General features: G+C 59.6%; 1 protein-coding gene across 1 annotated transcript; it reads left to right on the top strand.

Annotated features, from left to right (window-relative positions):
- Positions 1-4063: 4063 nt before the first annotated feature.
- On the top strand, positions 4064-22677 carry LOC130034641 (solute carrier family 22 member 1-like). Its single transcript, XM_056126273.1, has 11 exons — positions 4064-4474; positions 7361-7464; positions 8189-8343; positions 8726-8894; positions 10614-10728; positions 10909-11018; positions 13627-13838; positions 18079-18187; positions 21039-21151; positions 21491-21590; positions 22617-22677. Exons 1-11 carry the CDS (start codon positions 4064-4066, stop codon positions 22675-22677), a joined length of 1659 nt encoding a protein of 552 aa, XP_055982248.1.
- Positions 22678-22908: the final 231 nt, after the last annotated feature.

Genomic DNA, 22908 nt, shown 5'->3' with positions numbered 1-22908 from the left:
ATGAGGACATCACACTCGCGGGCCCAGGGCTGGGCGGCGGGTGGGCGAGAGCGCGGGTCACTGAGCACCGAGCAGCGCACCTTGAGACGGGAGGACATCACACTCGCCCCAGCCCCAGCCCCCTGTCGTCCGCCTATTTGAAATGCGGGCGGGCTCCGATGCGTCACCTTGACTGACTGCCCTAGGTCCTGCCCAGCCCCGATCACTGTTCTCTGCTGATGGGGATGAGGTGGGACGGGACGGGGGGGAGGTGCCCACCAAGGCCATCGCCGCTTGTGGGCACCAGCAAGCTCTCGACTCCACCCACTGTGCTCACGGTGGCCTGGGAAAGTGCGTTGCTTCAGACTGAGTTACGCGTGCGCGCGCGCGCGTGTGTGTGTGTGTGTGTGTGTGTCTGTGTCTGTATGTGTGTGTGTGTCTGCTGTGTGTGTATTTGTGTGTGCGTCTGTATGTGTGTCTATGTGCTCTCTGTGTGTCTATATGTCTGTCGTGTGTATCTTTGTGTGTCTCTGTCGATGTGTCTGTGTGTGGCAGTGTGTCTGTCTTTGTGCATCTCTGTGTGTCTGTGTGTCTCTATGTGTCTGTGTTTTGTGTGTATGTCTCTGTGTGTCTGTGTCTATGTGTCTGTGGGTCTGTCTGTGTGCATCTGTGTTTGTGTGTCTCTGTGTCTATGTGTGTGCGTCTGTGTCTGTGTGTCTATGTGTTTTTGTGTGTCTGTGTGTGTATCTGTGCTGTGTGTCTGTGTATGTGTTTGTGTCTGTGTATATGTGTGTATCTGTGTGCGTCTGTATGAGTGTGTGCTCTCTGTCTATATGTTTGTGTGGTGTGTGTATGTCTGTGTTTGTGTGTCTGTCGATGTGTCTGTGTGTGTGTCTGTGTTTGTGTCTGTGTGTCTCTGTGCATCTCTGTGTGTCTATGTGTGTGTCTATATGTGTGTGTCTGTGTCTGTGTGTTTTGTGTGTATATCTCTGTGTGTCTGTATGTATCTGTGTTTGTGGGTCTGTCTGTATGCTTTTCTGGTTCTGTGTGTCTATGTGTGTCTATGTGTGTGTATCTGTGTCTCTGTGTGTGTGTCAGTGTGTTTGTGTGTGTGTACATGTGTGTGTCTGTGTGTGTCTGTCCAGGTCCTGGTGTAAGCCTCGGGCACTTGGCCTGGAGGTCTCTCCCAATTCCTCATTAACGCCGGTTCAGCCCTCAAGGATCGCATAGTTCCTGGCGCAGAAGCTGGGGCACGTCCCGGGCCCTCTCGGCACCCAGTACCTCTTCCACAGTTTCCTGTTTCAACCAGGTTGCACAGGATTCCAGTGGAAGCGGGTGGATGAGGATTGGCGGGGCTGTCTTCCGTTTCCCTGGCAGCACTGAGCTGAGCTCTCGCCTGCTTTCAGCCAGGGCAGTGCTGGCTCCCGACACCCTGGGCATTGCCCAGAGCACCAAGTGGAGCCTGGTACTGTGGGCGACAGTGGGCACAGCCCTGGGGCAAGCCGGGTCACACCCACTGACAATGGGACAGCAAGTGACAATGTCCCCAGGGCCTTGTTCCCCAGAGTCCAGATGGAGCTCGCGAACTGGAGGTGCCCACGGCCTAGTGCCAGCAGGGACCCAGGGGTCCCCAGTGCTCAGACAAAGGGCCCGATCCCAGTCACGGTGGGCATTATTGCCATTTCTGTAGTTTCCATCTGGAAAGATCCATGGCAACCTCGATACCTAAGGTCCCCTCTGGCTCTGTCGTGACTGGCACTCTGGGGCCACCCCGGGTTATAGGGGTGCCGCATCCCCTCCGCCAACGCTCGGGGCAGCTGCTGTACTGGCCATCAGCTGCCTGCCTGTCCTCAGCACCACGAAGCTGTGTGAGCTGGTTGTGGGGCTCCCTGGTGCTGCCCTGGGTGCTGTGTACTTAGCCCTTGCCTGTGCCCCCTTATCTCCTCACTGCCCCCACCCAGGGGTCGGGTTCTCACAGTCCAGCACCCCCTGCAGTGTCCTGGGAGGCAAGGCTGGGCGTGGAGGGGGTCAACTGGGTGGGGTCTGCACTCAGGGGCTACCGTGGGACCCCTGGAAGAGAGGCTGAGCCCCCCGCTCCAGCCAGGGCACAGGACAAGGGCCTTCGGGGACCCAGTAATCTGCTGAGATCCTGGACAAAGGCCACCCGGGGTGCACACAGAAATGCCCTTTCTCATGCCTCGAGGGCAAGGCTGGTAGTGGGCGCCAGTGCCCTGCCTGTGCTGGCAGGAGGCTTCTTGTGTGTGTCCCCAAGGCCTTGGGACACGGCTGGTGGGCTGGTGAGTCCCAGGCTCCCGCTGAGGAGTCGGGCACATGGGCAGCATGTGGAGGGTCTGAGTTGGTCCCTGGTGCTGGTGGCCCCCAGAGCACCTGGCGGGGCGGGGACGGGGTGGGCCTCGCTGAGACGCTGCTGAGTCCGGCTCCCCGTGGGTCCCTGCTCACACCCCACCTCCCAGTAAGGGCACTCGGGGCGCCTGGGTTCAGGGGCATAGTTCATGCAGGGATGGATGAGGTGCTGGGTCCAGGTGTCTGTTCGGGTCAGGCTTCTAGGAACACTCAGTATCAGGGGGTACCCCTGTGAGCCTGGGCCCCCACCCAGGGCCAGTGCATCACCCGTGGGGACTTGCTCGGGTCTGAGCACCTTCAAGTCGCTGCCCAGCCGCAGCCCAGGGTCCTGCGTCCCTTCCCAGGGCTGGCTGCCTTGGTTCCCCCCCACGTTTTCCCCTGGCAAATGCACTCAGTCTGGGAGAGGTGCAGGGGGCAGCATGGGGGGGCAGTATGAGGGCAGCGGGCACGTCTCTCCCCTACACAGTGCCTGCACTGTGCTTCTTGCCCCCTGCTGAGGCCTGCAAGCTGGGCGCAGAGTGGCGGGGTCTGGGTCTGGGTCCCAGGCCCGCAGCAGAGGCTTCTGGGGAGCCATCGCAGATTCCTGGGGGGCGCGGGGAGCCACAGTTCGGCTCCTGGCCTCGGAGGGCTGGTGTCCAGGGCTTCCGGCCAGAGTCGGGGGCCCGCACCCAGTCTCGCATGGCTTCTCTGCGCACAGGGGACGGGCCTTCACCCCAGCCAGCATCCAGGCCAATAGGCCCTCAGATCCAGAGGGACACACGGTGTGTGTGTGTGTGTGTGTGCGTGTGTGTGTGTACATGTGAGTGTGTGCATGTATATTTATGCGGGTGCATGTGTGCATACACATGTGTGAGCCTGTAAATGTGTGCACATGTGAGCATGCACATGTATAAGTGTGCATGTATTCATGTGTGCACATTGAACATGCATGTGTGCATGTGTGTGTGTGTGTGTGTGTGTCCGGGTGAGGTGAGCTGCAGTTCCTGAGAGGACACTGACTTCCAATTCATTTTCTCTTATAGATGCTTCCAGAGCTATGCTCAGCCCTCGGTGCTCAGTGGGGCGGGGACCACGGCCACGGCCGACGGGCGTGAGGGCATGCGGTGTTGGGGATAGAACTTGGGGTCTCCGTATGTGACCCGCACTCCTCCCTGCGAGGCGTCCCGGGGCCATCTGTCAGCCGACAAAGCTGTTGGTCGTGGCTCTGACCTCGGACCCCGCTGCCCCCCCGTGGTCTCCTGTCCCCTGAACCTTGGCCTCTCTCTGTTCTGAGCCCCTCTGGATCCCTTTTCCTGCCCCCATGTGACGAGAAGTGGGGTCTGGAAGCGTTCAGGTGCTGGCGTCTGGGCCAGGGTCAGAGGGGACACAGGGCACCCTGGGGACAGTGGTGTGATCGCTGCAGCATGGCCCAGGCCGGGTGGCTGAGGTCCTGGGTTGGAGCCGCCACTGCGGGGCTCAGTGAGCTCCAGGACGTGGCCCTGGTGGCACCCAGGTGTGCGCCCGCCCGCAGCGAACCTTTGCGGGAAGTGTGTACCGCTGGAGAGGCTGGGGCCCCACTGTCCCTGTCCGGGTTGGCCCCCGCCCGGCGAAGCCCTGTGCCGCCCTCCTCACCCTGCGTCAGCACCTGGGGGGGAAAGGTCGCTGAGCTGGTCAGCTCCCAGCGGTGCTATGTGTGGGCCGTGTGAATCCAGACGGCGTCTGGCCTGGCCGCTGCCCGGAGATGCCCTCCCTGGACCAGCTCCTGGAGCAGGCGGGGGCCTTTGGCCGCTTCCAGAAAGAGGCCTTCACGACCCTGTCTCTGCTCTCGGCCACCTTCGCCCCCATCTACGTGGGCGTCGTCTTCCTGGGCTTCACCCCCGACCACCACTGCCGGAGTCCCGGGGCGGCCGAGCTGAGCGCCCGCTGTGGATGGAGCCCGGCCGAGGTGCTCAACTTCACCGTGCCGGGCCTGGGGCCCACGGGGGATCCCTACCCCCGCCAGTGCCTCAGTTTCCTCGTGGACTGGAACCGCAGCAGCCTGGGCTGCGTGGACCCGCTGGCCGGCCTGGCCCCCAACAGGAGCCAGCTGCCGCTGGGGCCCTGCATGCACGGCTGGGAGTATGACACGCCCGGCTCGTCCATCGTCACCGAGGTAGAGTGGACACAGCGTGGGGGGCAGGAGGGGACAGTGAGTCCCCGGAGTCTCCTTCCTGGGGGCAGTCAGGGTTCTCTTCGATGCCTGGCAGACTGGCTTGGGGCTCACCGTTCTCCCCTTTGCAGTGACTCGGAGATGCGGTGGGGGGTGGCGGACCCAGAGGACAGGCATGGCCGAGTTGGACTCTGCCCGCGGTCCCCCTCTCCTGCCCGTGAACCCTCCCCCCTCCTCCCTGCTGTCTGCCCCCCGCACAACTCATCTGGGGACCCTTTTCTCCACCATCACAAGTGAGACGTGTCCCCTTCCCTCCCCCCAGCCCCCATCCCCCGCGACCCCGCACCCCCGCACCTGCCCCCCGGTGTGTCCTGGGCCCGGGTCTCGGCCCTGCCTGGTCTGGGGTCGATCAGCCCTGACCGCACACCACCAAGGGATTCAGTTCGTCGGCGCCTCCAGCGTGGCAGGGAAGTGAGTGACAGGTCGTGCTGTGGCTTCTTCCCGGGTGGACGAGTGGGCGCTGAACGGAGACCTGAGTAAGACGCCGCCAAATATGCCCCCGTCCCTTTTGGAAGGGTTGGGTCACAGCTGCTGGGCTGGCATCAGCGCCACCCCCTGCTGGAGGGTCTTGGGTGAGGGCACTGCTCACCGGAAGCCAGAGGTGGCTGATGGTCTGGGGTCAGTGTTCAGAGCCCGAGGACCTCTCTGCTCCTGACCAATGAGTTGGGGTGCTGGGGTGCAGAGAAGCGGCTGGGGTGCGCCTTGATCACGGGCTGTCAAAGGCGGCCAGACCTCCAAGGGCACAGAGGCGTCCCTTCCCGGTCACGTGGCTGGGACCTCAAGATCTGCTAGTCAGGGTCCCTTCTGCGTGGACCGGGGCCACACAGGGACAGGGAAAGGCGGGGAGGACGTGGTTGGCCGGCAGGGGTGCTCACACTCAGTTGCAGATTTTGACCTGGACTCTGGTCAGGTCTCATCCTGGACAAACAACAGCTTCCAGGGACGGGGATGCTGACGCTGAGCTCCTTGGCACGCGCCGGAGGAAGGGCCGGGACGCGTCTGAGATCCGACAGCCGCCTTCCATGGCGCTAGGTCCAGTTTTGTTTCATCTGTTTTGTTTGGGGACCGCACCCCGCTGTGCTCAGGGCTGACTCCTGGCTTTGTGCTCAGGGATCATTCCTGGTGGGGCTCGGGGAACCGTGTGGGCTGTCAGGGATCAAACCCAGGTCAGCAGCATGCCAGGCAAGTGCCCTCCCCACTGTGCTATTGCTCCAGCCCCTTGGTTTTCTCTTTTTTTCTTTTCTTTCTCTATTTTTTTAAATTAATTTTTATTAGTGAAACACCATGAGGTACAGTTGTAGACTTACAAATTTTTGTGCTTGGGTTTCGATTATACAATGATCAAATACCCATCCCTCCACCAGTGCCCATTTTCTACCACCATGGATCCCAGCATCCCTCCCACCCCCCATCCTCCCACCCCACCCTGCCTCTGTGGCATGGCACTCCCTTTTGTTCTCTCTCTCCTTTTGGGTGCTGAGATTTGAAAAAGAGGCATTGAGTGGCAATCTTGTTTGGTCTATAGTCTACTTTCAGCATGCATCTCCCATCCTGGGAGGATCCTCCAAACACCCTTTATTTGGTGCTCCCTTCTCTATCTGGGTTTTCTCTTTTTTTAAACTGAGCACTGTAGCACTGTCCTCCCGTTTTGTTCATCATTTTTCTCGAGCAGGCCCAGTAACGTCTCCATTGTGAGACTTGTTGTTACTGTGTTTGGCATATCAAATATGCCATGGGGAGCTTGCCAGGCTCTGCTGTGTGGGCAGGACACTCTTGGTAGCTTGCTGGGGTCTCCGAGAGGGACTTTTTAAAACTTACAATGATTATTCTTTTTATTTCTTTATCCCACATTTAGCTGTGCTCAGGACTTCCTCCCTGAGGTGCTCAGGGCCCTTGGTGCTGGGGATGAAACTGGGGCTGGCCACAGGCAAAGCAAGTGCCATCAGCCCCAAACTCTCTTTCCGGTGCCATGTTTAGTTACAATTTTTTATTCATAGTAAGCTGTTGTGGGGGCCCAGAGCCCCTGTGCTGATTCTCAGCTGACAGGGATGGGGTGCGGCACCCCCCGACGTCCCGACAGTGCTCAGGTTCTCTGCGTGGTACACGTCGGCCGCAAGCGCCACCACCCTGAGCCCTATCCTCTTTAGTGCCAACCTGGCTCCCTGGTGACACTGTAGGTTCTGGCTGGGAAGAGCAGCTGGGTGGCCCCTCCCTCCCCAGAAGCGCCGGCCTCAGGGGGGGTGGGGCACGGGGGAGCCCAAGGGGGCGCTGGGTCCTGAGCACTGTGGGAGGAGGTTCTGGGGAGGGGGCATCTGCACAGCCCCGCGGAAGCCTCCTGGGAAAGAAGAGCCGGGTGTTGGGGCTCCCCACCCCAGTGCTCTCTCTGGAATCCCTTAGCTGTCATGCTGCACAGGCGACCTTTAACCGTGCCCAGGAACTTGCTGACGGGGGCTGAGAGAGGCCACCCGTGGCCCCCGGCTGGGGCTGTGCATGACCCCGACCCGGACACGCTGTCTGGGCCCCTGCGCTGCTGTCGCCGGCCTGGCCTCCCGCCCCCAGCTGTCACCCCGAGAGAGGCCCCCCCGACGGGGAAGGGACCTGCCCGATTCTGGAAGGAGGAGGCTGTGAGGGCAGAGGAGGTGGCAGGAGGCAGCCAGGCAGGTCGCAGGCAGCCGTACCCCCACCCCGGACCCTGCCCCCTACCCAGGACCCCACCTTCACCCCAGACCCTCATTCACCCGCGGGTGCCCCATGCCGGCCCACAGGTCCCCCGCCCCCGCCCCAGATGCCACAGGCTGCCGTCTCACCTGCCTCCCCACGTCCCCGCAGTTCGACCTGGTGTGTGACACAGCCTGGAAGCTGGACCTGTTCCAGGCCAGCGTTAACGTGGGCTTCCTCCTGGGCTCCCTGGCTGTCGGCTACGTCGCGGACAGGTACGTCTCTGGAGGATGCTTGGGGCGCTCACGGCAGAGGCGAACAGACACCAGTGTGGGCCTCTGGGGCCTGCAAGGACAATGCTAGGGGCCGGGGTGGCTGGGGGTGCGGGTGAGGGCTGGGCTCAGAGAAAGGCTGGGGTCATGGGTTGGGCTTCATGGTGGAGGGTGGCCTGGGGATGATATCCTGAGAGTGGGGTGACATGCGGGTGAGGAGTGGGTGCGGTGTGGGGTCCTGGGTGTGGGTTGGAGTCTGTTGTCTTGGGTGTGGGGTGAGGTGTGGCCTTTTGTGGGGTTCCAGATATGACCTCAGGCGTGGGGTCCCGGGTCTGGGGTCCGTTGCCATCCTTTGCCAGCTCACCTCTGGCCTGAGCGGTTCCAGAGCTTCTCAGTGGGGCTGAGGAAACCCTGTTTGGGGGCCTTCGAGCCTTACGCGTGGGACAGGCCTTGGCTTCATACCAGGTGCTGCAGACGTTGGGGAACGAGACGCAGAGCCTGGCGCCAGGGCCTGTCATGCGCGGTCACTCAGGGTATGGGGGTGACAGATGCTGCCTCAGGACACTGTGGGAACACCCCTTTGTGTGACCCCTTGAGTCCAGGAGGGTCGCTATGGGCTGAGGTGGGGCTGAGAGGTGCCGGTGCTGTCCGAGGACCCCTGGCCTCCCGGAAGGCAGCCCTGTGGCCTGCAGGGCCTGGTCTCACCCCCTTCCTCTCTGTTCCACAGGTTCGGCCGCAAGTTCTGTCTCCTGATCACCTCCCTGGTGGCGGCTGTGGCGGGCGCGCTCATGGCCGGGGTCCCCAACTACCCGTCCCTGCTGCTCCTCCGCCTGCTGCAGGGACTGGTGAGCAAGGGGAGTTGGACGGCCGGCTACACCCTGAGTAAGTGCAGGGCACACCCTGGGTCGGGTCCCCGAGGGCCTGCCACACCCTGGGTCGGGGTCCCAAGGGCCGGGCACACCCTGGGTCGGGTCCCCGAGCACCGGGCATACCCTGGGTCGGGTCCCTGATGGCTGATCAGACCCCAGACCCCAGGTCCTTGCGTCTGGCCGGGGTCCCTGCTCCCCTGCCTGTGGCGGTTCCCCGGCTGGCGCATCTCCCCACGTGCCCGGCCCGCCTCAAGACCAGTGGGGACAGCAGGCACCCGGGTCACGGCTGCCAGCTGGGGGCCCAGGAGGTTGGGGGGTCCCCAGGGGGCGAGGCAGGGGTGGCGTGCCCCGTTTCCCCCCCGGGAACCCCAGAAGCGACCCGTCTCCCGTCTCAGTCACAGAGTTCGTGGGCTCGGGCTACAGAAGGACCGTGGCCATCCTGTACCAGGCGGCCTTCACCGTGGGGCTGGTGCTGCTGCCCGGCCTGGCCTACGTCCTTCCGCACTGGCGGTGGCTGCAGCTGGCCGTGTCCCTGCCCGCGCTGCTCTTCCTGCTCTGCTGCTGGTAGGGAGCGCCCGCGGCCGGCCCCACCCAAGGCCCCGCCCACCCAGGGCCCCGCCCCGCCCACCAGAATAGGCCCCTCCCGCGGCCACGCCCACACCGCCCCTCCCTCTTCATCTGACCACGCCCCCGTGGGCTGAGTCCGCCTTCACGGAACCCTGGCCCTGTCCACGCCCTTCATCAGGCCCCTCCCCTGGCCACGCCCACACCCGCCTTGTCATCTGACCACGCCCCCTCGGGCTGAGCACGCCTTCGCCGAATCCCGGCTCTGACCACGCCCTTCAACAGGCCCCTCCCATGACCACGCCCACCGCCAGTGCCCCTCCCTAGACCACACCCCCTCCACCTCAAGCCGAGGCTTCTCCCCATCCCTCTGGGACCACGCCCACCGAGCAGACCTTGGTCACTTCTTCCCTGTGGCGAGGTTTCGGTGTAAGGCTGCTTCAGCACCCCGGCCTGGCCACCCTCACTGCTTCGGGGTGTTATGACATCACAAGCCGGCCCTCCCTATGAGCGCAGAGGTCCTCATTGACAGAGCCCCTAAAAGGGATGGATGTCCTTCTGGACACAATATGGTGGGTCCAACTCAGCAGTAGGGCTCGTGTGGCCACTGCCCTGCTAGAATGAGTGAGTGGACATTCCCAGGGGATGCACACTGAGCCATTAGGAAACGGAACCAAGTCTGATGGCGGATGTGAGCATGTGGCGGCCAGACAGTCCTTTGCACTGTGGGAGTGGTGTGGGGCAGAGAAGCCCCAAGAAGCCCCATGCCTGCAGAGATCAAACAAAGAGGTCGCCTCTTTGTTTAAGCAAAGAGAAACAAAGACATCATTTTCCCATGAAAAGTTGGTCTCTACTGGCTTCCATCCCTACAGAGCATCAGAGATAGAGCTGAACACCCACCTATCCCTTAGGAGTCCCTGCACCCGCCACCAACGTGTCAGGGTCCCCCTGCCACCTGTAGCCCCTCTACCAGGCTGGAGTGGAGGCAGCCGGCATGCGTGTGTGAGGTCCTGGGTCCCGATGCCACTGGCCCTGAGCACCCATTGTAAGCCTCGGCTGCTGGGCTGTGCACCTCAGGATGACCCTGGGCTCCCCAAACACCAGGGCGTGGCCCCTTTAAAAGCAGAAGTTCCTCCTACTCCCCCTTCACGTTGGTAATCACCCTAGTGGGCACTGACTAGGGCTTCCTCTTGCTGCTCCAGTGCCTCAAGGGGAGGGCGGTGTCTCCGTCTCGACCCCAACATTGGGCCCTGCTGGGCTCCCCTCATCAGGGTGAGACAGGGCCTCCAGGACTGGGGGGTTCCGTCTGGGTTTGGTGGTTCAAGCAGCCTCGGGTCTTCTGCCAGAGCTTCCCAGAATGGGGGTCTTCCCTGGCACGGACAGCGGGGTGTCTGCGGAAGATAGGGGCAAGCAGACTCATTCCGGTGTTGCATGCCGACATCTCTCCAGAATGCAGGGGCTGGGTGTGGGGAGGCATGGCCGGCCACAGGACAGGGCAGCCTGTTGCCCGTGAGGAAGGCCCTGAGGTGCTGAGTGTGAGGGGCCCATGGAGCTCCCATGTGCTTCCTCCCTGGGCCTGTGCACCCCCAGATCTCTGCTTCAGAACCGGGAGCCCCGGCTGAGGGTGGGCATCCCTGAGCCTCTGCGCCACTCGGCTCGGGAGTGAGCCCCCTCCCCCCAAGCTCTGGGGCGATGCCCAGTGGGGTGGTGTGTCTGCAGGCGTCTGCCTGAGTCTCCGCGGTGGCTGCTGTCCCAGAAGAAAAACTCTCAAGCCCGGAAGGTTCTGGAACACATCGCCCAGAAGAATGGGAAGCTGCTTCCTGCAGGCTTCAAGGTGCCTGGTTGGGGTGGGGGTGCAGGACATGTCACTGCACGGGTGGCTCTGGGGGCCTGCACGTGACTCTGGGGCTGCACAGCTGGTGGAGCTGGGGTACGGGGAGAGGCTGGCGGAGGCGGGGAGGGCCCCAAGGTGGTCCCTGCCCGCTCCCTGTGGCTGATTTCCTCCCCCTCTCAGCTCCTGTCCCTGGACCGGGATGGGGACGCAGAGGCGCCACGGCCGTCCTGCATGGACCTGTTTCGCACGGGGCGTCTGCGGCGACACAGCCTCATCCTCATGTACCTGTGGTAAGGCCCCGCAGACGGGCACAGCGCCGGGACAGGGCCGCTTCGTGGGCTCAGGCTTAGCCCTGCACGGGCCCCTGAGCAGAGCTACGAGTGACCCCTGGGGACCAGGCGGTGGCCTCCAAACTGACGTACGCCACCCAGCCCCCAAACACGTGGTTTTTAAAATTTTACTGTTTTGTGGGAGAGCCGTACCCCCAGCTGTGCTCAGGGCTCACTCCTGGCTCTGTGCCAGGGAAACACCTAGGTTTATGATTTCATTGTTGGTCCAGAACTGAGTCCCCAATGTGTCTACACCCACCGCCAGGCTCCCACCTCTGCCCTGACTCGCCCCTGACACTGTGGGCCCCAACCCATCCTCACTGCAGTCCCTGACCCACCCCCACTGCGGTCCCTGACCCCTGACCCCTGACCCACCCCCACTGCGGCCCCTGACCCCTGACCCACACCCACTGCGGCCCCTGGCCCCTGACCCCCCACTGCAGTCCCTGACCCACCCCCCACTGCCGCCTTGAATCTAATTTCATCTTTTATAGCACGGTAGCACTGTCCTCCCGTTGTTCATCGATTTGCTTGAGCGGGCCCAGTAACTTGTGAGACTTGTTGTTACTGTGTTTGACATATCGAGTACGCCACGGGGAGCTTGCCAGGCTTTGCCGTGTGGGCAAGATACTCTTGGTAGCTTGCCGGGCTCTCTGAGAGGGGCGGAGGAATTGAACATGGTCAGCCGTGTGCAAGGCAGATGCCCTACCCGCTGTGCTGTCGCTCCAGCCCAAGTAGGGAAATATATTTAACTGGGTTTTCCAGAGGTCAAAATCTAACAGTCTCTAACTCTAAAAGACCCTATTTCCCCTTGGCATCAGAGAAGCACCTTTCAGCAGAAACAGCCTTTTCTGCCCTGAGCTAAAGGGTCTCTGCTCGCCACCTGCACCTCTGCCTTCATCTCCGCCTGGAGAAGCGAGAGTTCAGGGGCTGCCGGGCTTCCCTGGGGGCTGCCTGCGGCAGGCACTGCCCGGGATGGGGAAGCTGGCATGTGTCCTCCGGCCTGGCAGTCCTCAAAAGGAGGTGTGGGTCGCGGGCTCAGCTCCTGGCCAGGGAAAGCCATGAAGCTCCCGCAGTGGGGTTGGAATCACTCCCTGGTTTGTGTGCTTTGGGGATGAAGGGCACGGAGGAGTGGGCCTGCACGGGCACATAGGAGCTCATGGGGGGCAGGCTGAGTGACTCCTCACTGCCCAGGGCGCCAGAGCCGGCTTTCCTCGCTCACCGATTCCTCCACATCACTGTGCCTGGCTGGGAATCCCACACCGGTCCCAGAAGGGCCCCCTTCAACCCCCCCATGTGGCCGGCACATCTGTTGGCAACTCCCTATTTCACTGCAGTGAGTGCTGGGGAGGGGGTGCTCCCTCCTCCTACCCACCTCCTCACCTCTTCCGTGACTTGATCTCTTCGTCAGCAAGTGGCGGGTAATGAAATGCCTACATTGTAAGGCTCAGGGGCATTAAAGATGGAGTATGTGCTTTAAGGGGCTCAGAAGGGGCCCCAGTGAACACTGGGCTCACGGTCCATGCAATTCATAGGATCTGCCAGCAGGTGGCAGCACGGCGTGGGTTAACACTGGACAGGCCGGCCGGGGTGGCCACAGCAGTAAGGACAAATCCATCCACAGTTCCCCCCATAGCGTCAAAGCACAAGGAGGGGGCCCCCTGGCTGGTCTCAACTCACCAATGCCACCTTGCTGCCCCTCCAAGAATACTTTGATTCTAGAAACCCAACTCGCAGCTCCCCTGGGGGGCTGCACTGTGAGTCCCCATGCTCCCCTCAGGGCGAGGCAGTGGCTCCAGGTCAGGGCATGGATTCCAGGACAGGGCAGGGTTCTGGGACAGGGCAGGGGTTCTGTGATAGGCAGGGTTCCGGGCCGGGGCAGGGTTTCAGGATAGGGCCGGGTTTTGGGATAGGACAGGGGTTCTGTGATAGGACAGGGTTCTGGAACAGGGCAGGGATTCTGTGATAGGCAGGGTTCTGGGATAGGGCAGGGTTCCGGGACAGGGCAGGGGTCTCAGGACAGGGCTGGGGTTCCGGGATAGGGCAGGGGTTCCTGGGGAATGGACTCTCTCCTCCAGGGTCAGTATCAGTATGGGTTCTGGCCTTCAGTGTGAGATCGTTTCTCACCAGTGACACCTAAGTGGGCCCAGTAGGAACCCACCTGGGCCCTGGCCGTGTTGCTGTTATTCCTGGGACAGGGTGGACGGCCAGTGCTGGGCTGTGCCGTGGGGAGTTGGGGAACCGCGATGCAGCCTTGCAGAGACTGGCCAGCAATTGCACCCACTCTGCTCGTCTGCTCCCCTTGACTCGCGCCGACGACAGTCAGAGCTCTGTGCAGGCATTCAAATACTCCCTGAGACAAACCAGAGTGCTGGGAGGCCTGAGGAGAAGCTCGGGGCCCAGGGAGGTCGTTCACTGGCTGAAGGTCACCCAGCTCGCCCAGCAGATGCCCCCCCGACCCCCCACCTGCTGGGGAGGGAGGACGGGCGCAGTGCTCCCTGTGAGAGCAGGCGCCGTGGGCTGTGATGCTGCAGAGCGCGCCCGTCACCAGGCCTGTGTCTCTCGGCAGGTTCACCAGCTCCGTGCTCTACCAGGGTGTCATCATGCACGTGGGCGCCACGGGCGGCCACCTCTACCTGGACTTCCTCTACTCGGCGCTCGTGGAGTTCCCCGCCAGCTTCATCATCCTGGGGGTCATCGACCGCGTGGGCCGCCGCCACCTGCTGGCCGGCTGCAGCCTGGTGTCCGGCGCTGCCTGCTTCTTCATGGTGCTCGCCCACGGTGAGTGACCCGTGCCTGTCGCCGAGTCTCCACAGATGGGACTTGAAGACACCAAGCTGAGATGTCACAGACACGTAATTTACGGCATGAAGTCTTTTTGGCTGGTGTGGGGGCCACAGCGGGTGGTGCTCAGGGCTTATTCCTGGCTCTGCGCTCAGGGGTCACTCCTGGTGGAACCGAGGGACCATCGGGGGAGCTGGGGATGGCATCGAGGTTGGCTGTGGGCAGGGCAAGTGCCCTGGCCACTGTGCTACCTCTCTGGTTCCCTGCAATGAGAATTCTTTTTTTTTTTTTTTGCTTTTTTTTTGCGGGAGGGGGGGTCACACCCGGCAATGCACAGGGGTTGCTCCTGGCTCTGCACTCAGGAGTTACTCCTGGCAGTGCTCAGGGGGCCATATGGGATGCTGGGAATCGGACCTGGGTCGGCCACGTGCAAGGCAAATGCCCTACCCGTTGTGCTATCTCTCCAGCCCTGCAATGTGGAATTCTTTAGGACTTTTTTCCTCCTTCCTTTACAGCTCTCACCCCCACTGTGGGGCTTGCATGTTGCGTGGTTCTCTCTGGGCTCACAGCTGGCACAGAGTCTGCACGCGTGGCCATGGGACTTGCTGAAGTTGGCAGGGAGTGGCTGCATTGATCGCATTGTCAGGACCATGATCAGGATACGTGGGACACCCGGAGTCAGACTCGAGGGCTTGCACCTGCAGGGCGGGGGTACTGAGCCACTGTGACTTCCCGTGGCTGTGAGGGCTGGACGGTGAATTCACCACGTGCCAATTCATTAGAAAAGGTAAAGGTAAAAAAAAGGTAAAGGCCCTCCCGTTGATCGTCGATTTGCTCGAGCGGGCCCAGTAACGTCTCCATTGGAGACTTTGTTGTTACTGTGTCTGGCATATCCAATACTCTCGGTAGCTTGCTGGGCTCTCCGAGAGGGGCGGAGGAATCGAACTCGGGTCGGCCATGTTGGCCGCTTGTAAGGCGAACGCCCTACCCGCTGTGCTATAGATATTTAAGTATCTGCATTAATAAGCGAAAGATTACAATAAATCCCTATAGGTGTAAAAAAACACCTGAATAGACACAAAGCATCCCAATTTAATGAAACATTAGTTCATTATTAAAAAAGTATAAAATCTTCTAGCAAGTTAGGGCAGAGCAATAGCACAGTGGGTAGGGCGTTTACCTTGCACATGGCCAACCCAGGTTCGATTCCTTTGTCCCTCTCGGAGAGCCCGGCAAGCTACAGAGGGTATCCCGCCCGCATGGCCGAGCCTGGCAAGCTCCCCATGGCGTATTTGATATGCCAAAAACAGTAACAAGTCTCACAATGGAGACGTTACTCGAGCCTGCTCGAGCAGATCAATGAACAATGGGAGGACAGTGCTACAGCTAGTTAGGCATAAACAGACCTCTCTCTTCTACTGCAGGGCAGCCATATATATGAGTGTGTGTCATTCTCTATGGCAACGTGCTGAGAAGTCTGTCTTGTCCTTAAAGAAGCTCCTCTCACGCTCCTTTGCAAAACTGATTTCAAGGCTATGGAAATAGCCCTGCGGGGTGACCTTTTCACAGGGTTTCTTTCTTCTTTCATTTCTTCCCTCTCTTTATTTCTTCTCTCTCTTTCCTTCCTTCCTTCCTTCCTTCCTTCTTTCCTTCCTTCTCTCTCTTTCTTTCTTTCTTTCCTTCTCTTTCTTTTTTTCTTTCTTTCTTTCTTTTCTTCTCTTTCTTTCCTTCTCTTTCTTTTTTTCTTTCTTTCTTTCTTTTCTTCTCTTTCTTTCCTTCTCTCTCTTTTTCTTTCTTTCTTTCTTTCTTTCTTTCTTTCTTTCTTTCCTTCCTTCTCTCTCTCTTTCTTTCTTTCTTTCCTTCTCTCTCTTTCCTTCTCTTTCTTTCTTCCTTCCTTCCTTCTTTCTTTCCCTTCCTTCCTTCCTTCTTTCTTTCTTTCTTTCCTTCCTTCTCTCTCTCTTTCTTTCTTTCTTTCTTTCTTTCATTCCTTCTCTCTTTCTTTCTTTCTTTCTTTCTTTCCTTCTCTCTCTCTCTTTCTTTCTTTCTTTCTTTCTTTCCTTCTCTCTCTTTCCTTCTCTTTCTTTCTCTTTCTTTCTTCCTTCCTTCTTCCCCTCCCTCCCTCCCTCCCTCCCTCCCTCCCTCCCTCCCTTCTTTCTTTCTTTCTTTCTTTCTTTCTTTCTTTCTTTCTTTCTTTCTTTCTTTCTTTCTGGGATCCTCCACCGCGTCAGAAATGGGGATGTACAGGGGCCGGAGAGATAATACAGTGGGTAGAGCGCTTGCCTTGTATGCAGCTGACCCGCGCTCGGCCCCCAACATCCCATACGGTCCCTTGAGCCTGCAGGCGTGATTCCAGAGAGAGCAGAGCCAGGAGTCAGCCCTGAGCACCGCGGGCTGTGGCCCCAAAACAAAAACAGAAAGAGAAATGGGGAGAATGGGCAGGAGGCAGGTTTGGCCTGTCACTGAGGCCGCGGGGCACAAGCTGGGGGAGCCTTTCTGGAGGCTGGACTCTCAGTGCCCAGGCTATGCTGAGCAGCAGGGGACTGAGTCAGGGCGGGCAAGGAAGCCGGACTTTGGGGGACAAGGACTAAGGACGGGGAGAGGCAGGGGCTCGGGCGGGGCCTTTGAGCCAAGGTCTCCCTGGCTTCCTCCCACCTGCCTGTCTGGGGACTCTCTGCTGCCACACACAGGCGGGACCAGCAGGGGGCAGCACGATGGCTGAGCAGGCCTGAGCTCTTCCCTGGACAGAGGGACGTGCACCCCAGGGCTCGGCTGCTCTGGCCTTCAGCCACCCACCTCAGCTTGGAGGAGGAGCGTTCATTCCCCGCCAGGGAACTTTGCTGGTGCCTTCGCGCACCTGCACTGCCCGGGCCCTCCACGCCAGCAGAGGGCAGTGCAGGGACGTTCTTGCTTCATGGAACTTGGGTTCTGGGGGGGCGGATGAGAAGGGCCCCAGGCAGCTGGAGCAAGTGGGTCGCCTCGCAGGGCCCCCTCGGATGCACTCATGTCCAGGGTGCAGGAGGGAAGATTCCAAAACGCACCTCGGGAGCAGGGGCCTCCCTCTCTGCCTGAGTCCACACCCAGGTCTCTCAGATTTGTTAAAATCGGGGGCATGGGAGCTGCACTCCTCACGGAAGGGCTGGCTGGGCAGCAGGGACCCGGAGATACTGTGTCAGCCCCGGCTGCAGGTTCCTTCCCTTGGCCACGGCACCCCACTCCCCTAGACCCTCCCCCTGCCCCGTGAAATGGGCCACATCTCCCGTCTTTGGCCAGTGTGGACACAAAGGCCAAGATCACAAGGGATGTCTGAGACCCCAGAGGCTTTATTCCTGAGGAGATGAGGCAGGAGCATTTAGGGGTCTCGGGGAAGTGGGTGACGCCCACCCCTTTGCTCGTGCCCTGCTGGAAAGGGTTGGGTCATCACCGTCGTGACTGGGCTTTGTGCCCAGCTAGACGGCACCAAGGATTTGCTTCCTGGCAATTCCAAAAAGAGGTTTCTTTGGGAAAAGTGTGTTTGGAAACAAACATCAGACCGAGGATGTCAGCCAAGAAAAACACGAGGCTAAAACCAAGTGAGGCATTCATTGGGGGGTCTTAGATTTGCAAATCGGAGAGCAGAAATTCAGGTGCCAGATCCCCTGTTGCCCACTGGGGTCCCAGTGTGAGGGAGGCACGGGGGCAGGGAGGGCTTCTCACAGCTCGCCTGCCGGGTTGCCATGGGGAAAGGGGCGCTGTGAGCTTGGCATCATCCTCAGTCGGTGACGCTGGACCTGGAAACCCGCTGAGAGTCCATAATTGGGATTTTGTGTGCCGGAGTCTCGGGTCCCAGATGGAGCTGGTTTTCTGTCAGCCTGAATGTCCCTTTGTACAGGGCTGACAACCAGATCTCTCGGGGCTCGTGGCCAGTGAGCTGCGGGACTGAATGTGACGTGTCTGTGGTTGACTCTGTGGTGGCCACGGCCCAGCCCAGACAGGCCAGGTGGGGGGAGGGGCGTGGGTTGGCATCCGGTTTCCCGCAGCCACAGAAACTGAGCACATGGGGCAGTCAGTGTGCTACACTGGACGTTCACCAGGACCCTGTGTCTCTGCATGTCATCAGCAGCTGGTCCCGGGCTCCAGGGCCCAGCACAACAGGACCTAGGCAGGACCCACCACTCTCAAACCCAGGAGTGGTGTCTGCCACTGTCACCAGGGCACTGACCCCTCTCTGGGGACCCCTCACCCTGTGTCTCCTCTGCAGAACAACCCTGGCTGCACACCGCCTTGGCTTGTGTTGGCCGGATGGGTATCACCATTGTCTTCGAGCTGGTGTGCCTGGTGAACACTGAGCTGTACCCTACCTTCATCAGGTGCGTGCACCAGGGGGACACTGGGACAAGGAACGGGGCCCAGAGGTCAGGGTCTCTTTCAGGGTTCGGGCATCAGGGCCTAGGCAGTATAGAGTCGGCCAGTGCCTGTTAGGCTGGAAGGGAGGGTGGGTGGCTGAGAAGACCCAGGCTGCTGGGACTCTGCACATCCCAGCCCTGGAGGGGGTCCCCGCCATCCTCCCCAGGACTGTGCATAGCTCAGCCCTGGAGGGGTTTCCCCCTCTCATTCATGCTCCGTGGAGGGGTCCCAGCAGCTCCCCTGACCCAGGGGAGTGGTTTCCTTACAGGGCACTTCATGCCTGGAGAGACCTAGACAAGCATCAGCCCTGTCAGGGAGTCCTGCCCCGTCTCTGTTCCTGGGTGCTTTGGGCCCCCTGGGGAGGAGATGAAGGAAACTGAGGCCAGGCCAGGGGCCTGTGAGAGCCAGACCACTTGGGAATGAGTAGGCCAGATGGGAACCAACTACAGAGAAAGAAATTGGGGGTGGGGACGTTCATATCTGGAGGTACTCAGGGGACCTTGCCATGTGGGCGCCAAAACCCAGGCCTCCCAGCTTGCAAAGCACGAGGTCCAGCTCTTTGAGTCGCCTCCCTGGGCCCCTGCCCCCCAGTGCTTCTCCCTCACCATGACAGGGGCTCAGGACACAAACGAACGGCTTCCCATCAGGGTTCTTAGGAGGGGAAATTTGCTTAGTGCAAATCCCCCCTCCCAAGCACACACTGGGATGAGTTTTGATCCCAAAGATCATTGACCCCAAAGATCGTTGACCCCCAAGACGATGAGCACAGAGAACCCCCCCAGCACCTCCAGATGGACCCACTGTCTCCTGGGGTCATCTCCTGTCTCCCCACCTCAAGTCACCAGTGACCACCAAACTGGTCTATTTGTCCATGGTTTGGCCTTTGCCAGAATGTTCTTGCAAAGAAAGAGTGGGGCACTTGGTGTCTCTCCGTCCGCATCATGCGGATGAACGCCGTGCTTGGTCCTTCTTCCCGAGAGGAAAGGGACTGGACGGGCCGTGCCTGGTCCGACTCTCTCTGCTCTCCTCTCACAAGAGTCAGCCATTTTGGAGTCTCCAAGCATGTTTCCTGCGAACCTTTTCCAAAAACGCTGCTGGGGAAAACAATTCCCCGTGAATCTAGTGATGAACAGGGCGATGTTTCAAAGCCTCCGTAGGGGATGGTAATGCAATGTCTCTTGGGCTGCGGAGCAGAAAGTAGGTGTCCTAACCCCGACACTAAAGAGTTGCTCCATCAACACTGGCAGGAGAGAGGACGTTGGCGGTGCCGCCATCCAGCTGTGCCTCAACACCCTTTCTTGGCTCAGAATCCAAGTCTAGTTCAAATCTCATACAAGGGAGTATTTTAGTCCAGGGAGATAGTACGGGGCTGGGTACTTGTCTTGCATGCCACCGACCTGGGCTCCATCCCTGGCACTGCATATGGTCCCCTGGGAACTGCCAGGAGTAATCCCCGAGCACTGCAGGCATTACCCAATTACCAAAACAACACAATTGAGTGTTAGCATCACTTTTTTGTTTGCTTATTGTTATTTTTTGGGGGGGGGAGGGGACATACCTGGTGGTGCTCAGGACATACCCGGGGCTCTGGGTTCAGGGATCTCTCCTGCTGGGCTCCGGGGACCATATGGAGTGCCGAGGATCCAACCTGCGTCAGATGTGTGCTGTACTCTGGCTCTGGCCCCAAATGTATTTTAAGATAGGAAGGCAAACACTGTAAATGTGATTAAATTAACTAAAAAAGCGCATCGAGAGGTGTGAGAAGGAAGTAGACGAATTTTAACAGTTTTTCATAGGAAGTCACTAAAGAAATAGAGTGCCGCGTCTATCCCATAAAGTTATAGAGGTAGTTATTTGGATAAAATAAAACCATACGATGGCCAGAAAAATCACACATTCTTGGCTCTGCAATCAGGGATCTCTCCTGCCTTGGGACTGGGGGGGCATAAGGGGTCCTGGGATGCAAGCAAGGGCCCTAACTGCTGTACTATGGCCCCGGCCCCTGAGAAAGAGGAAGTCTAACAGAGAAGTTTCGTAAAAGCGAAAGAACAGAACAAGATATTCCACGCCCAGAGGGTCAGGAGAAAAGCTGGCGTGGCGGCTGGGTCTGAGCAATAGTGTGGTGGGGAGGGAGCCCTGAGACCCTGGGTGTAGCCCCCAAGCCATACAAGGTGGAGTTGATTCCCACGACTTAGTTTCCAGGGTTGACAGGCTCATTTTAGCTAGTTTCTGTTTCCTGCCTAGCTGGCGTTCTGTCTCTCCATAGAAGACGCAAAACTCCACTCACGCCAGCCACCCCCACTCCCAGCTCCTGGGGTTCTCCCTTCAGTCCTGGCACTAATCCCCTGGGATCAGCACTCCCCCCCGCCCACCCCCCCATGTGGATCGACACTCAGGCCAGCACCTGGCTCCCCCGTGCCTCTAACCGACTCCCTCTACATAGATGTCCACACTCCCCTCCTGGAGTTGGGGCGTCATTTGCAATGGGCGCCCCTAGAACTCAGGGAAACGCTGGCTTCACTTTTATTGGCTTATTAGGAAGGATGCGAAGGTGTTTAATGCAAATGTAACGCAAGGATGATGCATATTTATGCGAATGTAGATGAGGAAGGGAAGCTCAGGATGAAGCCCGGGAGGTCCCGAGCTCAGGCGCTTCTGTCCCCACAGTTGGGGGTTCTATGGAGACCCCCTTGTGTGGCCCCGGCAGGTGGGAGGGCCCTGTGCAGACCCTCACCCCAGAGCTGTCTGCTGCAGCCTGGAAGGGAGACGGAGACTGGAGTCCTAGAGCAGCGTTGGGTTTGTCTCTTTCCCCAGGAACCTGGGGGTGATGGTCTGCTCATCCCTGAGCGACCTGGGGGGCATCGTGGCCCCTTTCCTGGTCTTCAGGCTCATGGAGGTCTGGCAAGGTCTGCCACTCGTGCTGTTCGGTAAGATCTCGCGTGGCGAGTCCTTTGTTCTGGGCAGTCAGCCTAGGAGGTGTCCCTACAGAGCTGCCAACCACACACTCTGCCCTCCCGGTTCTTCCTGGGTCCCCAAGCAGCCCCCCCACCCCGACCCCTGCCCAGCATCGTGGGTCCAGACCTGGCTCTGAGGGGCAGCGGGAGCACTAGTGGGAGCATCAGCCCCTCTCGCTTTCTACCCAGTGGGGTCTGGTGCTCGGTCCAGCTCTCTGGGTGGGCCTGTGTCACACTGGGGTCCCCCTACTGGCCATACCCTCCCTAGGGTGAGGGGGCTCAGTGACTTGTGGGACCCCTCTTCTCTTGCAGCTGCCCTGGGGCTCTTTGCTGGGTTCCTGACGCTGCTTCTGCCTGAGACCAGGGGGGCGGCCCTGCCGGAGACCATCGAGGACGCTGAGCGCCTGGGGAGGTGAGATGGATGGCCCCCTGCCCTCCTCTGTGGGAGCCTTTGGGGTGAGCAGGATAGACCCTGCCCTCCTCTGGGGGAGCCTTTGGGGTGAACCGGCCCCACCCTCTCCTCTGGAGGTTTCAGGATAAGCCCCGCCCCCCACTCTCTCTTTTTCCTCTCCTGGAGGTTTTGGGGTGTCTGCCACTGCTCTTGCCAGAGCTGCTGGACATGGGCAGCACGTGGGGGCACAGACTGGTGGGCTTGGGGGAGGACATTTGTTTTGGACTGCGGTCCCCTGTGCCGTCCGGGTGCACCCCCAGATTGGCAGCTCTGCATTGAGAGCCATCTCTGAGCCGTACCCCCTGTGAGCTCTGGCGGGGTCCCACCTTGGGACCATTATAAAACTGTTCATAATTGGGTTTCAGTCATACAATGATCCAGCACCCCTCCCTCCACCAGCGTACATTTCCCACCATCAATGTCCCCTGTTTCCGCACCACCATCTCCCAGCCCCAAACCCCTAAACCTCCCTCTATGGGAGGCACTTTCCTTCTTGCTCTCTCTCTCATTTTCTTTTTGTGCATTATGGTTTGCAATGCAGGTGCTAAGAGGTCATGGTGTTTATTCAGGGAAACTTGGTATTTTTATCAGGACGGTAAGGCTGGAGTCGCTTTTCAGTTAGGTGGCCACTTTGGGGGTGTGGATGTGACTGCTGAGGCTTCTGGAAGTACAGGAAGGTGGGGGGAGGTAGCCCATCCGGACTCCAAGAAAGCCTGGAGATTTCAGTCACAAAACCTGCAGAGCTAAATTTTCAGCAGGCGATATCTTGGTGAGGTCCATCCTGAGACGGTGGAGTCAGGCTGGGAGTGGGTGGCGATTTTGAATTGTGGAAGCAAGTGGCTGCTGGGGGCCCTGCTTTGGCGGCTCCAAGCCAGCCGCCCTCCCCTCCTTCCGATTTACCCTGGTCTGTTCAGCCATGCATGTTCAGCTTGATTGCGGCTTTGGCTCTCTTTTGAGATTTATTTACGTGACCCGTGCTGTTCACAGGAAAGCAAAACCCAAGGAAAACAAGATCTACCTTCGGATTCAGACCTCAGAGGGCCCCTGAGAGGAGCTCCCTGGGGACCACGTGGCAGAGATGGAGACAGTGGCAGGTGGCTGAAGAAATTTCCAGAAGCTTTCTCCTGTATTCCTCCTCTTTCGACATGCTTCCCGCCCCCCGCAGGTTCTAGGTACTCTTTCTTTACTTTTCTCCGGACTCTCCAAGGTGGCGGCTGGTTTCCTACTTCCCCTTTCTAGTGAGCATTGTTCTGGCTCCAATCCTTCACCGAAAGTATCT

The sequence above is a fragment of the Sorex fumeus genome, unplaced genomic scaffold, assembly GCF_029834395.1.
Source record: "Sorex fumeus unplaced genomic scaffold, SorFum_2.1 ptg000061l, whole genome shotgun sequence".
Taxonomy (NCBI): domain Eukaryota; kingdom Metazoa; phylum Chordata; class Mammalia; order Eulipotyphla; family Soricidae; genus Sorex; species Sorex fumeus.
The sequence above is the reverse complement of the archived record's forward strand: the minus strand, read 5'-3'. Positions and strand labels throughout refer to the sequence as shown.

Coding starts and splice junctions, on each gene's coding strand:
- LOC130034641 (XM_056126273.1), top strand. CDS start 4,064: ATGCCCTCCCTGGACCAGCTCCTGGAGCAGGCGGGGGCCTTTGGCCGC. Junction 10,729..10,908: donor TGCTTCCTGCAGGCTTCAAG/GTGCCTGGTTGG, acceptor TCCCCCTCTCAG/CTCCTGTCCCTGGACCGGGA. Junction 21,591..22,616: donor GACGCTGAGCGCCTGGGGAG/GTGAGATGGATG, acceptor TGCTGTTCACAG/GAAAGCAAAACCCAAGGAAA.